Source organism: Melanotaenia boesemani, chromosome 6, assembly GCF_017639745.1.
Source record: "Melanotaenia boesemani isolate fMelBoe1 chromosome 6, fMelBoe1.pri, whole genome shotgun sequence".
NCBI classification, from domain to species: domain Eukaryota; kingdom Metazoa; phylum Chordata; class Actinopteri; order Atheriniformes; family Melanotaeniidae; genus Melanotaenia; species Melanotaenia boesemani.
Genome location: NC_055687.1, coordinates 21,841,918 through 21,855,942, shown reverse-complemented (window position 1 = coordinate 21,855,942; position 14,025 = coordinate 21,841,918). Strand labels below are relative to the sequence as shown.

General features: G+C 38.0%; 3 protein-coding genes across 3 annotated transcripts; all 3 read left to right on the top strand.

The window, feature by feature from the left end:
• Positions 1 to 863: 863 nt before the first annotated feature.
• hsc70 (heat shock cognate 70) lies at positions 864 to 6,063 on the top strand. The gene is made up of 9 exons (XM_041989239.1): positions 864 to 1,013; positions 2,207 to 2,411; positions 3,218 to 3,423; positions 3,669 to 3,821; positions 3,902 to 4,457; positions 4,568 to 4,770; positions 4,862 to 5,060; positions 5,166 to 5,398; positions 5,588 to 6,063. Exons 2-9 carry the CDS (start codon positions 2,207 to 2,209, stop codon positions 5,768 to 5,770), a joined length of 1,938 nt encoding a protein of 645 aa, XP_041845173.1. The 5' UTR covers positions 864 to 1,013; the 3' UTR covers positions 5,771 to 6,063.
• Positions 6,064 to 6,605: 542 nt separating this feature from the next.
• Positions 6,606 to 8,492, top strand: LOC121642048 (chymotrypsin-like protease CTRL-1). Its single transcript, XM_041988517.1, has 7 exons — positions 6,606 to 6,716; positions 6,943 to 7,046; positions 7,151 to 7,230; positions 7,316 to 7,397; positions 7,514 to 7,694; positions 7,831 to 7,961; positions 8,157 to 8,492. Exons 1-7 carry the CDS (start codon positions 6,671 to 6,673, stop codon positions 8,316 to 8,318), a joined length of 786 nt encoding a protein of 261 aa, XP_041844451.1. The 5' UTR covers positions 6,606 to 6,670; the 3' UTR covers positions 8,319 to 8,492.
• A 63-nt stretch (positions 8,493 to 8,555) lies between these two features.
• Positions 8,556 to 11,027, top strand: LOC121642047 (chemokine-like receptor 1). Its single transcript, XM_041988516.1, has 2 exons — positions 8,556 to 9,170; positions 9,341 to 11,027. The coding sequence occupies exons 1-2, from the start codon at positions 9,161 to 9,163 to the stop codon at positions 10,435 to 10,437; spliced, it is 1,107 nt and encodes a 368-aa protein (XP_041844450.1). The 5' UTR covers positions 8,556 to 9,160; the 3' UTR covers positions 10,438 to 11,027.
• Positions 11,028 to 14,025: the final 2,998 nt, after the last annotated feature.

Below are 14,025 nucleotides of genomic sequence, written 5' to 3'. Positions count from 1 at the left end.
GTCAGAGAGGCCTGTGGTACAAGAATAGAAGAACTCTGGAAAGAGAACGTCCAGTAACAGGGAAGACAAGTACAGCACGAATGAATGAAACTCAGTATGCATCATTTAAAGAAAAGGTGCCTCAATAAAGCTCATTCTGATGATTTAATGATGTGGTATTGGGAATATTCCTGTTTATTATTTTAGCTCTTACAAAATTAGCAGAAGGCTTTACTTTAACGGCTTTGTTTTTGCTCATGTTTGGATTTTTTTATTTTTTTTATCAAGCAGTACTTGAGAGAAATAAAACTAAATTTAAAAAAATCCGGGAAGGCCAGTTTCTAACTACTTGATTTATTGTAATATAAACTACAGAAACCCCTTCCTGAGAAACCTTTTTTGCAACAGCCACAACATTTATTCTGTCCTGATGGAAATGTTAAATATTTTTAAACAAAGTGAGAGCGTAACACAAAGCAAACCCTCTGAAGGGAATTAATAACACAAGTTGCCTATTTTGTGCATCTAATAGCTGAGATTAATAGACAAAAGTTAGTTTTAGTTTTAGTTTGCAAACACTGTGTACCATTCAGTATCTTTACAGCATGAGTAATAACGCATGTGAGCAATATTATCCATATTAAGGGCTACTTTTTTTTTCTTCTTCTTCTTTTTTTTTTTTTTTTTTTTTTTTGGCTGAATGAAAGAGTTTCATCACATTTTCTTGCCCTAATTTATTCAGCTAATTGAAGGCTACAGAGATAAGAATAGCAAGCTTTCATTCAAGGGAGATTCATCCAGTTAGAAGAAACATGGGCCCAGAACTTTCCTTGGTAGCGTCACCTGACACCCCGATGGGCTCTCCCCACACAGAGGTCTATATACTCGGGTAAGAAGAGTCACTCACCCTCTTAGTCCCCCTGCCAGTCAAGGGAAGTAGTGCTGGAGAGGAGCTCAGACGGCTGAGTGCTGGCTGAAAACAAAGCATCATTTTAATTCTGTAAACTCAAGTTTTGAACGTCTAACTCCACAAGGTAACTGCTTATATGAAAAAGCACTGCACTCTGGCCTGGCTTCACAGTCTGTGTCTTGCTTACTGCTTTGAGATGTGTTTGAGATTTTAACTCTGAAGTAAAAAGTTCCCAAATGAGTGAAGCTTGCATGTTTTTTTTTTTTTTGTCAAACAACATGAAAAACTGAAACAGAAAACATGGGGGAAAACACAGATAGACAACTCTAGCAAACAAAAATCTGGCTTTACTCATTCATTTCCATGTAAAAACTAGCAGACAGAAGCACTGTGTCAGCATTTCCTGTTCGCTTACACAACCAGATAAGGGATTCAGTAACAACCGGCTGCTGAAGTTGTTGGAAAGCAAAAGAAGGTTTCATCCACCACTAGTAAAGAAAAAAAAAAAAACTATCAAAATTGAGTAAATCCAGGTTTAGATTTAGGTGTAGAGGAATAGTCCAGTTCACTGTGTTTGTGATATAATTACTATTACTAAAAAAAAAAAAAAAAGATTTATCTCCAGCCTCTGCCTGGGGCACACACCCAATGACTTGTGGAAACAAGAGGCTTTTGTGGATTTAGTTTTGAGTTAAGTATATTACGGAACATCAAAGCTGAAGATTGTGGGCATCTTTCTTTACAAAATTTGTTAAAAGAAACCAAGAAAGCTTGCTCATGAGTCTCTCATAGCTGGTCCTCAAATTTCTAGTCACCTACCATTCAATGGCATGTAGACATGCTGATGCTTATTATAGCAACTGCGTGCTATTTGGAGTCAGCTGTTGGAAAGTAGATGCACTGATCATTACTAAAGGATCAGTAAATCACATTTGAAAAGCCTGACTGAGACTCTTTTGTGTTTTGCTGCTAAGAGAGGAGATAATCAGTGTAGATACAGAATTAAATGCTGTGTGATACTGTCTAGTCATTTGGTCTTCATTATGAGATGGGCTGTAAACAATGTCCATGTATGTGGACACCCACAGGTACAGGTACACCCCTGTAGATACCTACAAAAGGTATACATAGGTGTGCATAAAAACAGGTACATACAGGTTTAAAATTATAATAACTCAATAATTTAGTCAAAGGACAAAAAAAGAGTAATTACCAACATCAAATAATAATAATTAGAGATGATACATGTACTAATCTGGGATTACACTCTGAAATTTAAAGTGCTATAACTAAACGTGTTTCTTTTATTTATTTAAGATGTCTAAAGGACCAGCTGTAGGTATTGATCTGGGGACCACGTATTCCTGTGTGGGAATCTTTCAGCATGGCAAAGTGGAGATTATTGCCAATGACCAAGGAAACAGAACCACTCCCAGTTATGTGGCCTTCACCGACACAGAGAGACTTATTGGAGATGCTGCCAAGAACCAGGTGGCAATGAACCCAGCCAACACTGTATTTGGTAATGACTACAAAACAGCACATTAATAAAAAAAGAAAAAAAATGCAAAAAAAAGTGTACAGAATTTTGGGATGTTTGAGACATCTTATATCTGTCTTACTTGTCAACTTTTGCATTGCACATAGCAATAATTTTACTTGTACTATGAACACATTATGCTGAACATTACCCAAGCCTAAACAGAGGTTAGGAGAGTTGCTTCAGTTGCACTTTATAACTCATTTGCAATGATAACTAAATTTCACAGAATCAATTCAGCTATTCAATATGCAGTTATGGTCTTAGAGGTCTAGCATTAGGTAACAAATTGTTTACATAAGAAACAACATTGAGCATCCCAGTTAAAAACACTTTTGCAAACACCAATAAATATTGATGCATCTAGCACATTGGGAAGGTCCCTGGCATGCCTACTGAGGATGCTGCAATGCAACCACTGCTGTCAGTACTGATCAGTATAATAAATTTAATTTTATTTATTCATAGACGTTTATAGAAAAGAAAATTGTACATTTTTTAAATCAATACTTAGGGTTTAAATTTATGAGATTTTAAATTTTGCAGATGATCTTAGAAAAAGTGCCTGGTGTTTCAATTTACTTTTTATTTTATATTTCACTTGCAATAGTATTTTTCTCATTTAAAACTAAATAGTTTGAATGGTTAGCATTTACCAACCTCTGACAGTGCAACATCTGGCCCTTGGAAAGACCATACATTACTACTAGTCAAACTATGCATACACTGTGAACCTTATATTTTGCTCACAGTATGTTGTGTTGTTTTTTCTGTTAAATTTTTTCAAGATGCTAAACGTCTAATTGGTCGCAAGTTTGATGATCCTGTGGTGCAATCTGATATGAAACACTGGCCCTTCAAGGTTGTGAATGACACCTCCAAACCGAAAGTGGAGGTAGAATACAAGGGTGAGATCAAGACTTTCTTTCCTGAGGAGATATCGTCAATGGTTCTCACCAAGATGAAGGAGATCTCAGAGGCTTATCTTGGCAAGGTAAATAATAATAAATGCAGACAATGTCTTGCAAAACCATCAAAGAATAATAATAATGGATAGTAATGGATCAGACTGATATAGGCAAGGACGGTGAAGTGCCTTGCCCATCACCACAATGACACTGCCACCAAAAAGAACTACTCCTTTATTTTGAGAAAGTCTCACTGGAGGTTTCGCACAGTTTTAATGTGTAAAATACAGAGAGAAATGCTATTCATTTATTTAAAGTCTTATCTTTCCAGCCTGTGAACAATGCCGTTGTCACAGTCCCTGCTTACTTCAACGACTCCCAGCGTCAAGCCACCAAAGATGCTGGAACCATCTCTGGGCTTAATGTGCTGCGTATCATCAATGAGCCCACTGCTGCAGCCATTGCTTATGGACTGGATAAAAAGGTAACTAACTACCCGACCACTCAAATTCACGCCTTATCCTGTTTTATCCACCTCTTAGTAATTCCTTCCATTTACTTTAGGTTGGCGGTGAGCGTAATGTTCTCATCTTTGACCTCGGCGGTGGTACTTTTGATGTGTCAATCCTGACAATTGAAGATGGCATCTTTGAGGTCAAGTCCACAGCAGGAGACACACACTTGGGCGGTGAAGACTTTGACAACCGTATGGTCAACCACTTTGTTGCAGAGTTCAAACGCAAATTTAAAAAGGAAATTGTCAACAACAAGAGAGCTGTGCGTCGCCTGCGTACAGCATGCGAGCGTGCCAAGCGCACCCTATCCAGCAGCACCCAGGCCAGTATTGAGATTGACTCCCTCTATGAAGGCACAGACTTCTACACTTCCATCACCAGGGCCCGTTTCGAGGAGCTCAATGCAGACCTTTTCCGTGGAACCCTTGAGCCTGTTGAGAAGGCCTTGAGGGATGCTAAGATGGACAAGAGCCAGATCCATGATATTGTCCTTGTGGGAGGCTCCACACGTATCCCTAAGATTCAAAAACTACTGCAGGACTTCTTCAATGGTCGTGACTTAAATAAGAGCATCAACCCTGATGAGGCTGTGGCCTATGGTGCAGGTAGGTCGCTACAGTATTCAGCATGAAATCTGTTTTGAAATGTGCTGAAAAATGAATTGTTCCACATAAATCTTTTAGTTATGCGAGTTCATCCTTTGGAAACTTAACAGCTGTGCAAGCGGCCATCTTGGCTGGTGATAAGTCTGAGAATGTACAGGACCTGCTCCTGCTGGATGTTACGCCCCTGTCTCTGGGAATTGAGACAGCTGGAGGAGTGATGACTGTCCTTATCAAAAGGAACACCACTATTCCTACCAAACAAACCCAGACCTTTACCACTTACTCAGACAATCAACCTGGTGTGCTCATTCAGGTAAATTACAAGAAACAGTTCACACAATCACTCTTGAACACTGAAAATGTTCACTGATGTATTACAATCTAATTTGAATAAATGTCTGAAGGTTTATGAAGGTGAGAGGGCCATGACCAAGGATAATAACATCCTGGGGAAGTTCGAACTGACTGGTATTCCACCTGCTCCCAGAGGAGTCCCTCAGATTGAGGTGACCTTTGATATTGATGCCAATGGCATCCTCAACGTGTCTGCAGTTGACAAAAGCACTGGGAAAGAGAATAAGATCACCATTACCAATGACAAAGGTGCAACCATAGTTAAAGCATTACAAAGCTAACATTGCATAAAACCAAGAGAATATTCCACACAACAAAATGAATGAATGAATAAAACTGTGTATTTCTTCTAAGGGCGTCTGAGTAAGGAAGACATTGAGCGCATGGTGCAAGAGGCAGAGCAGTTCAGGTCTGAGGATGAGGCCCAGAGAGACAAAATCACAGCCAAGAATTCCCTCGAGTCTCTGGCCTTCAATATGAAGAGTACAGTAGAGGATGAGAAGTTGCAAGAAAAGATCAGCCCTGAGGACAAAAAGACCATCACGGACAAGTGCAACGAAGTCATTGCCTGGCTGGACAAGAACCAGGTAAAAACTCTGCTGACCTGAACTGTGATTCTTCATAGCAGACCAGTTCCTGTTTGGCAGAAATTAAGAAAGTAGACGTCCCAGCTTGTGTACAGTAGGAATTTATTTTCGCTTCCTTCTAACATTGGTTTTATAAACAATTTCTAAAGCCTTTGTCATGATAAAATATGCGCTCCTTCTTTTGCCCAGATGGCAGAGAAAGATGAATATGAACACCAGCAGAAGGAACTAGAGAAGGTGTGCAACCCCATCATCTCCAAGCTGTACCAGGGGGGAATGCCAGGAGGAATGCCAGGAGGAATGCCCGGTGGCTTCCCAGGTGGGGCTGGACCTGGCTCCTCTTCTGGCCCAACTATTGAGGAGGTTGACTGAATACATCTTTATCTCCCATGTAGCATGTCACATATTCAATCCAAATAAATGGTAACATATTTACTGACTGTCTAATTTATTCTCTTGCCAAGCGGACAATCCATTCAAATACAGATTAATCTCTGCTTCAATTCTTGTGTTAAAGTTACCCAGTCTAAGCAGTCAAATTTCACCAAATGCTTCAACATCTAGTCCCATATGATGACTATTTGTGATCTGCATGACCTCTTTTAAAAAAAGTTTTGATTTGCCATTGCCTGTTATCAAACCAATAAAGATCACCTCTCTCTCAGTTCTGAAGTTTACTATGCCTCTTGTCATTTACAGTTTGTAAAATCATTGCATGACAGTAATTCAGAGGACTGTCATCAGTGACTAAAATTGTGAACAGTTTGTGATTGAACTTCTTGAAACCTGCAGCTTAACTTTGACCACAAAGGCGTAGATCTGTGTCTCTTTGTGGTGTATCTTCATTTTTACATCCTGAGAAATGTATGAGAAAAAGGGTTTATGTATTAGTTAAAGTGAAGCAAAGAGTTTCTACTCAGATTTTTCTTGTCTCTTCATTTTAAAGTTTAAAAACAAGATGTAAGCTTAACTTACTGAATGTGGTGCAAATGCAGTTTTTGTAGCAGTAACAAGGCAGCACACGTTGCTATTTCACAACAATGAAATGGTGATGCAGCAATTTCTTTCCTAAAAAATAGGTTAGTTAGAAATTGTCTGAGATACAATACTTGTCACCAGATGGTCATTTCCCAAGGTGGGCAGGTGGAACAGGTGAAATGGGTGGGGTGTGTGTTGAGCAACACACAGATCTCAGGGTCAAACATATGAACTAAAACCATAAAAGAGAAAGTTGCACACAGATGAGACACAGGGACGTGAATAGCGACAGTTATGTTCTTGCTCTTTTGTTGTTTGGCTCTTGTGGCCTCTACACTGGGTGAGTAATTGGTGCTTTACCTTCATTCAACACACTTATCTGTGCAAACCCCACAATCCAGAATTGTGTTTTTTTTTTTTTTTTTTTTTTTTGCTCTATGATAATGTATGACACATTTCCAAATGACTGCAAGCACTAATATGCATACTGCTTGCTGACTAATCCTTTCATATACTGCACATTTTGAAACAGATATATTATCTTGCATTGTGTTATTGGGCCTTAGGGTGTGGAGTGCCTGCTATTAAACCCCAGGTGAGTGGATACAACAAGATTGTAAATGGGGAGAATGCTGTGTCTGGGTCCTGGCCTTGGCAGGTTTCACTTCAGGTGAGTGATCCACTCTCTGCATCCACTGTAATGTTTTTTCAACCACAAGATACCTAATTGATTCACTACATGGTTTTAAAACACATTTATTTCTTTTATCTAAGGATCGCACTGGATTCCACTTCTGTGGGGGATCCTTGATCAGTCAGTACTGGGTGGTCACTGCCGCTCACTGCCGTGTGTCGTAAGTAACTTGATGTAACACACAACACAAAAAATAACAAATGAGCAGTAGGCCTAATTACCCAGACAATATTTATTTTCTCTAGTCCATCAAGCCACCTTGTTATCCTGGGAGAGCATGATCGTCAGTACAATAGCGAGCCAATTCAAGTCATATATATTGCAAAGGTAAGAAAAGACTTTACAAAACCTAAAGGTTTCTCTATGAAGATGCAAGCTCTTGTGTGTTTTGTTTCAAAATGACATTACATTTGTGTCTAATTTACCCTTATCTCTCCATCCAGGCCATCACACACTCTTACTACAATGCCAACACGTTTAACAATGACATCACACTTCTGAAGCTGTCCTCCCCCGCACAAATGACATCGCGTGTGTCTCCAGTTTGCCTGGCCTCCTCCAGCACCAGCTTCCCCTCTGGAACCAAATGTGTCACCACTGGTTGGGGTAGGACAGGACAAACCTGTAAGTCAGCAGCTCCATGTGCTACGCAAAATATATTTATAGTCATCAGTGTACATATGCATTAGCGCATCTACAGAAAAAAATTAAATAAACACACTGCTACATACATGACTCATCTCCACCTCTCTGTTCACAGCGAGCCCTCGGTATCTCCAGCAGACTGCCCTGCCTCTGCTCAGTCCTGATCAGTGCAAGAGTTACTGGGGTAGTAACAGAATCACTGATGCCATGATCTGTGCTGGTGCTTCTGGAGTGTCCTCCTGCCAGGTAACATTTAATTCAATGCCTAAAAATGATGCACAGAAATTAATAAGCATAAGAAGATGAAGAAGATATTCTGCACAAAGTTGCACAAATCAGCCTGATCACTGAATGAAGCACTGCCAAGTAAAATCAACTTATGGATAAAAAATGCATTTCACTGTCAGTGTCAATTTATTAAACACATTTTTCTCTTTTAAGGGTGACTCCGGCGGCCCTCTGGTTTGTGAGAGAAGTGGTGTGTGGTCCCTTGTGGGTATTGTGTCTTGGGGTACATCCAACTGTAACGTGCGCACCCCTGCTGTATACGCCCGTGTGTCCTACCTGCGCAGCTGGATCGACCAGACCGTCGCTTACAACTGATCTGTTGCACAAACATGCTAATGTTTCTCAAAAAATTCATCACTTAGTCATTCCATGCTGCATGAACACTATGAATACTATCATAGTACTCTTGACAATAAATGGTAGCATTCTCATATTGTACTAATGTTTGATACTTTTCTAAGAAATCAAGCATTAAAATCTGAAAAACAACTGGTGCTGGTTCAGTTTTCTGGTTAACGATGTGCATTGCGTGAGTGTGTTAGACATCACTCAAGCTGTGCAAAATGGGGTTTCAAGGTGTGATTTCCGTATGATAACAAAAGCAAGTTCCTGTAATTTAGATACAGGAATGTGACATTCAAAATGCTGGTAATGTCCATCTTAAGCTATTGTAACTTCCTCTAGGATTGTGTGTGTGTGTGTGTGTGTGTGTGTGTGTGTGTGTGTGTGTGTGTGTGTGTGTGTGTGTGTGTGTGTGTGTGTGTGTGTGTGTGTGTGTGGGCATTTTTACCAGATTCAGATTATAGAATATATCTGAGTTTGACCAATTTGAGGGGGTGAGTGTATTTATTTATTTATTTATTTATAAAATCAGACTTCTGTTTAAATCTTTTGGGGAAAATTCTCATTTTTTTTCATATCTATCTAGATTTGGAAAAAACTACAAACAAATTCCTTACTTGGTTCAGTTTTACTTGCAAAACTGCATGAGAGCCAAATATTGTAATGCTGCTAATATTTTTTTCAACTTCCTGTACATTTCTGCACTCTCATTGGCTACACGTAAAGGAGGCATTGCCAGAAACAGATCAAGTATAGGCAGGACCAGATAGACATCTGCTTAGAATAAAGATCCTACTCTTGCAGCAACAAGGAAGATGGGAAGTGGTAAGACTCTTTAAATATGCAAGATAAGCTTTTTTTTTTTTTTTTTTTTTAAATTAAATTAAATTAAAGCAAAGATAGTAGATCTAATAGAAAATGTACCAGACAAGCCACCTGTTTTCTTAGTGCATATTTCAGAATATGTATTTACCAACATTTATTTCTGTTATCAGATAACATCACCTCCACGGTGGTTCGATCATCTGAGCAGGATGCGACTCTCAAAAACATGATCACGGCCTCTGTGGTCATCTACTGTGTGATATTCATCGTTGGGACTCTGGGTAATGGTCTTGTCATCTACGTGACAGGCTTCAGAATGAAGAAAACAGTCAACTCAGTGTGGTTTCTCAACTTGGCCCTGGCTGACTTCCTCTTTATGGCATGCTTGATTTTCTCAATAATCTCTCTCTATCAAGAGCACCACTGGCCTTTTGGAAAAGAGATGTGCAAGATTCACAACTTAGTCAGTACAGTCAACATGTTTGCCAGTGTGTTTTTTCTGACAGCCATAAGTCTGGATCGATGCTTGTGCATCTGGGTGGTGGTGTGGGCACACAACAAGCGCACAGTGTGCAAAGCTCAGATCATAAGTGCTGTAATCTGGGTAACTGCTGCAATCTTCAGCATCCCTTCTGTCATTTTTCGTGACATCACAGAGATAAATGGGAAAAAGAGTTGTATTTATCTAAAAATGACAAAAGAACAACAAGTGAGTCTCTATACTTTACGCTTTGTGATGGGTTTCATCATCCCATTCCTGGTAATACTCATCTCTTACATAGCCATAGCCGTCCGAGCCAGGCGTCTGCAGAGGACAAGGCCACAGAAATCTTACCGAATCATTTTCTCAGTTGTTTCTGCATTTTTCATCTGCTGGTTGCCGTTTCATGTCGTCAGTTTTATAAGCTTGCAGCATTCTAGAAACCCAGATCTCAAGAACATTATTCAGATTGGATCTCCTCTGGCTGTGAGTCTGGCTTTCATGAACAGTTGCCTGAACCCCATTCTCTACGTTTTCATGTGTCATGAGTTCCAGAAGAAGCTTCGCAAGTCCATCTGTTTTGTCCTGGAGAGTGCTCTGGCAGAGGACCACTTGTCATTTGCATCATCTCGCTCCTTGTCATCATACTTCTCACGGAATCCCCGAAAATCAGATGCCTCCTGCCAATTGGAGGGAAGAGATGCAATTACTCCTTTAAGCTTCGCAGAGAGCAAAGTGGTCTTCATCAATGGGGACAAAGAGACAAGAGAAGAAATAACCATCTGACAGGCAATATTAATCAAACTGAGTTTATGCTGTTTTTCTTTTTCTTGCTTTTTTTTCTACATAAAACTTGTATTAATAGTAAGAAAAATAGCTTTCAAGATGACATCTAGATTTGATTTAGACAATACATCTGCAAAGATAAATACATTAATAGAATGTTTCATTTGTTTTAATGCTTTTTTTTCTATCATGTTGAATAAGTATTTACCAAGAAGTGTTTTCAGTTGTGGCTAACAAAACATCCGCTGACTTCCCCATGACTTCAGTCAAGCAGTATGAAGCCGTTATATAGTTCTCTATGTCTTCAAAATCTAATCAGCCAGAGTAAACAAATGAAGAAAAATGTGCATCATTAAATTGTAAATGTTAATTTCTCCAAAAATCTGAGAAACTACATGTTTTGTATATTCAAACTTTTCTCCAAATTCCCAATGTGAAAACATTTATTTGCATGTATTTTACTTTGTGAGCATGTTTAATTTTTGCATGTGCTGATTTCAGAACGTGTGATACATGTGCATACGTGATCTGCAAGATAACAAACTTGGATTTTTGTTCATTTTAAGCAGTAAATAAATCAACTGAAATCACTCCGTCTTCTATTTGCATTACAAACGTGACACGTTTCTCAGCATGCTTTATCTTGAAGAAAATCACAAGCATATGCAGTTGAGCTGTTATACACTTATAAACCACAAACCAACCAAAACGATCAGTTAAAAACAGGAAATTAGGGTTTGTTTGTTTTTTTTATTCAGCTTTTAAAGCTGTTTTGAGGTATCAATTGTACATATGTACCCGATACCTTTCCATCAGTTTTAGACTTGAATTTGGAATTTATTATTATTATATAATTATCTATTTCCATCTATAGTTATATCTAAAGATGTTTTTCCAGGGACAGCCAACATGAACAGATATATAAAAATTGTTAATCGTTATCATGATTTTAAGCATTGATAGAGCTAACAGTGCACAACCACAATCTTTTGACACACAAAGTGTTGAATTATTTTCTTTTAATAGTTTTCTAAACCCCTTCCATTATTTTAAATGGGACGATGTTTCCTATAAATCTGCCCTTTTATATTTTACCTGGGGTTGTACATATACAACATATACATATACATATAAAGAACATAATTTACCAAACACTGTTTTCCTCTTTACTCCTCTTCCTACAGAAAGGAGGAAGAGGAGTGTAAAGTTTCGCTTTTGCTAGATTTCCTTGGAAGTGAACTATTTGCATTCTTCAAAGTGCAAAACAGATGATATGACAGAAGGTGAAAATAAAATATGCTCAAATTCACGTCTTGCTTGACAAAATACTTGTTCTGACTAATCTTTTTCTGTCATACTGCTTCCTTTTGGGTGTGCTACTAAACTTTTCAGCGTTTAAGACTGTGTGTGTGTATAAATACACACACATGCAGGCATGTGTATTACCTTCCAGAGAAGCCCAAGAGCAAAAAATTGCTTAAATATCTGGTACTGAAATCAATCTAATGAAATTTTAGTCACCTAAATTATATCAGCATTACACATTTTTTACATCCTTATTTGAGGTATGCATGATTTCAAAGAGCCATCTTTAATATATGATTTCAACTTTGTTCTAAAACCAGAATTACTGGGTAAGAAAAGTTTTGAGCAATATTTCTCTCTTGTGTATTAGTTATATTGGTAGTACACTCACAGGAAATACAGCCACGTTGAAAATGTACTTTAAAATTAGAAGCTGTTGTAAATGTAGACTGTCAGTTCAAATAATTGGACCACATTTATAATACCAGCCATGTTGGTCACTCAAAAACTCAAGTGTTTTTATACCACAGGTCACATCTACCCACATAAATACATACTCAGATGACAAAAAAAAATTTCTATTCTTCATTTCAAGATTTAGTGTCTTGTCAAAAGACACTTTGACATATACTTTGAACTAAGCCTCTTATCTCCACCCTTTTGGCAACTGCTGTACCACCACAACCACAATCAAAATAAAGCTAAATAATTTATTTACAGAATGTGTTGTTTCTTGTTTATTCTGTGCATTTTGAATAAATGTGATGCAAATGCTCTTTTATAGCAATAACATACATACATACCCCCCCACATATACTATATATATGTATAAACTAAGAAATCTTTCAATATTACTTTCTTTTCACCAAATAACAAATTACATTAAATAAACAGAGGAGAAATCTACAGCATGAATTCTTCTAGGTACAGATTTTGAAGAAATTGGTAGATTGTTCCAAACATCTTGAAGAAATAACCACAGATCTTCTGTGGATGTAGGCTTTCTTAAATCCTTCTGTCTCATCATGTATTCCCAGACACGAGATGATGTAGAGATCAGGGCTCTGTCGGGGCTGTGCCCTCGCTTCCACGGCTTTTTGTCCTTATTTATGCTGAAGATTGTGAGCTGATAACACTGCTGGACATCTTACACAGATCATAAAAATCAGAGAAAACATTTCAGCTTCATTATTTTCAAATAGTTATCACTCATTCATTTGGTTTAGATGCTTTGATAAAACAGAATAATTTAACCACTTGGTATTCCATTGAATTACTGTAGATAAAACCATTAAGGAGGATTAGTTTGACAATACAGTTATTTAACAACGTGATCTGTCCAATTGAACTGATGAAACTTCAAATGAACCCAACACTGTTGTATACGCCTCTTCATTTATGTCAATACTTCAGATCTGACTTTTGCGACCTGAAAGTGATACTCATGTTTCTTAACCTGACTTCAGATTGCTCAACATGACTTCCCCGAGTTGTGCAACACGTAGTTGCAAAGGTTTACTTTACATATGGCCTGACAAACCTTGAATTAAAGCTGTCAGGAAATTGCAAGGACATATTGATATTGATTGATATTAGCAGGGACATAAAAGTGTCCCATAGAGATGCCTGGGAGACAAGTTTCTTTTTTTCCACTCATGATAAATGTATACTTTAAACATCCCATCATTTGGGGTAGATAATAAATCTAAACAAGCAAATGTTTATATAATAAATTTTCTGCTCAGAGATTGACATCAAGGTGTTTTTGTTTATAATAAATACAGGATTGTTTTAATGAATGATATACATAAGACAAATCAAAAAGAAACATTTACTCCCAAGCTAAGGCCTCACCTGTGAACATGCCTATCCACCTGCATCTGCTCCCACCTTTGTTGCCTGGCAGCTTCGCTTTTATAACCTCAGGTAATAGCAGCCTATGATGCTACACAATACTAAAAGCTGCAAACACAGCGATAAACCATTGTTAAGACGGTGCAGCGTCATCCTAGTAGTCTTTTTATTTTTAAATCTATGATCATTTTACATAGAAGTTGTCATATTAAAGGGAAGGTTGATTTTTACATAATTACTCTTAGTTGAAAAACATTACAAATGGTTGTGGCGTTTTTTTTTGCAAGGATCTGTTCAGTTCAATTTCAATTAAAAATGTAACTAAGTACTGAAGCTCACCTGCCTGTCTACCTGACAACATCTCCTCTCTGAACAGCCTGGCAGTTTTGATTGTCACATGTCAAAATAACACACTGAAATAAACTAAGG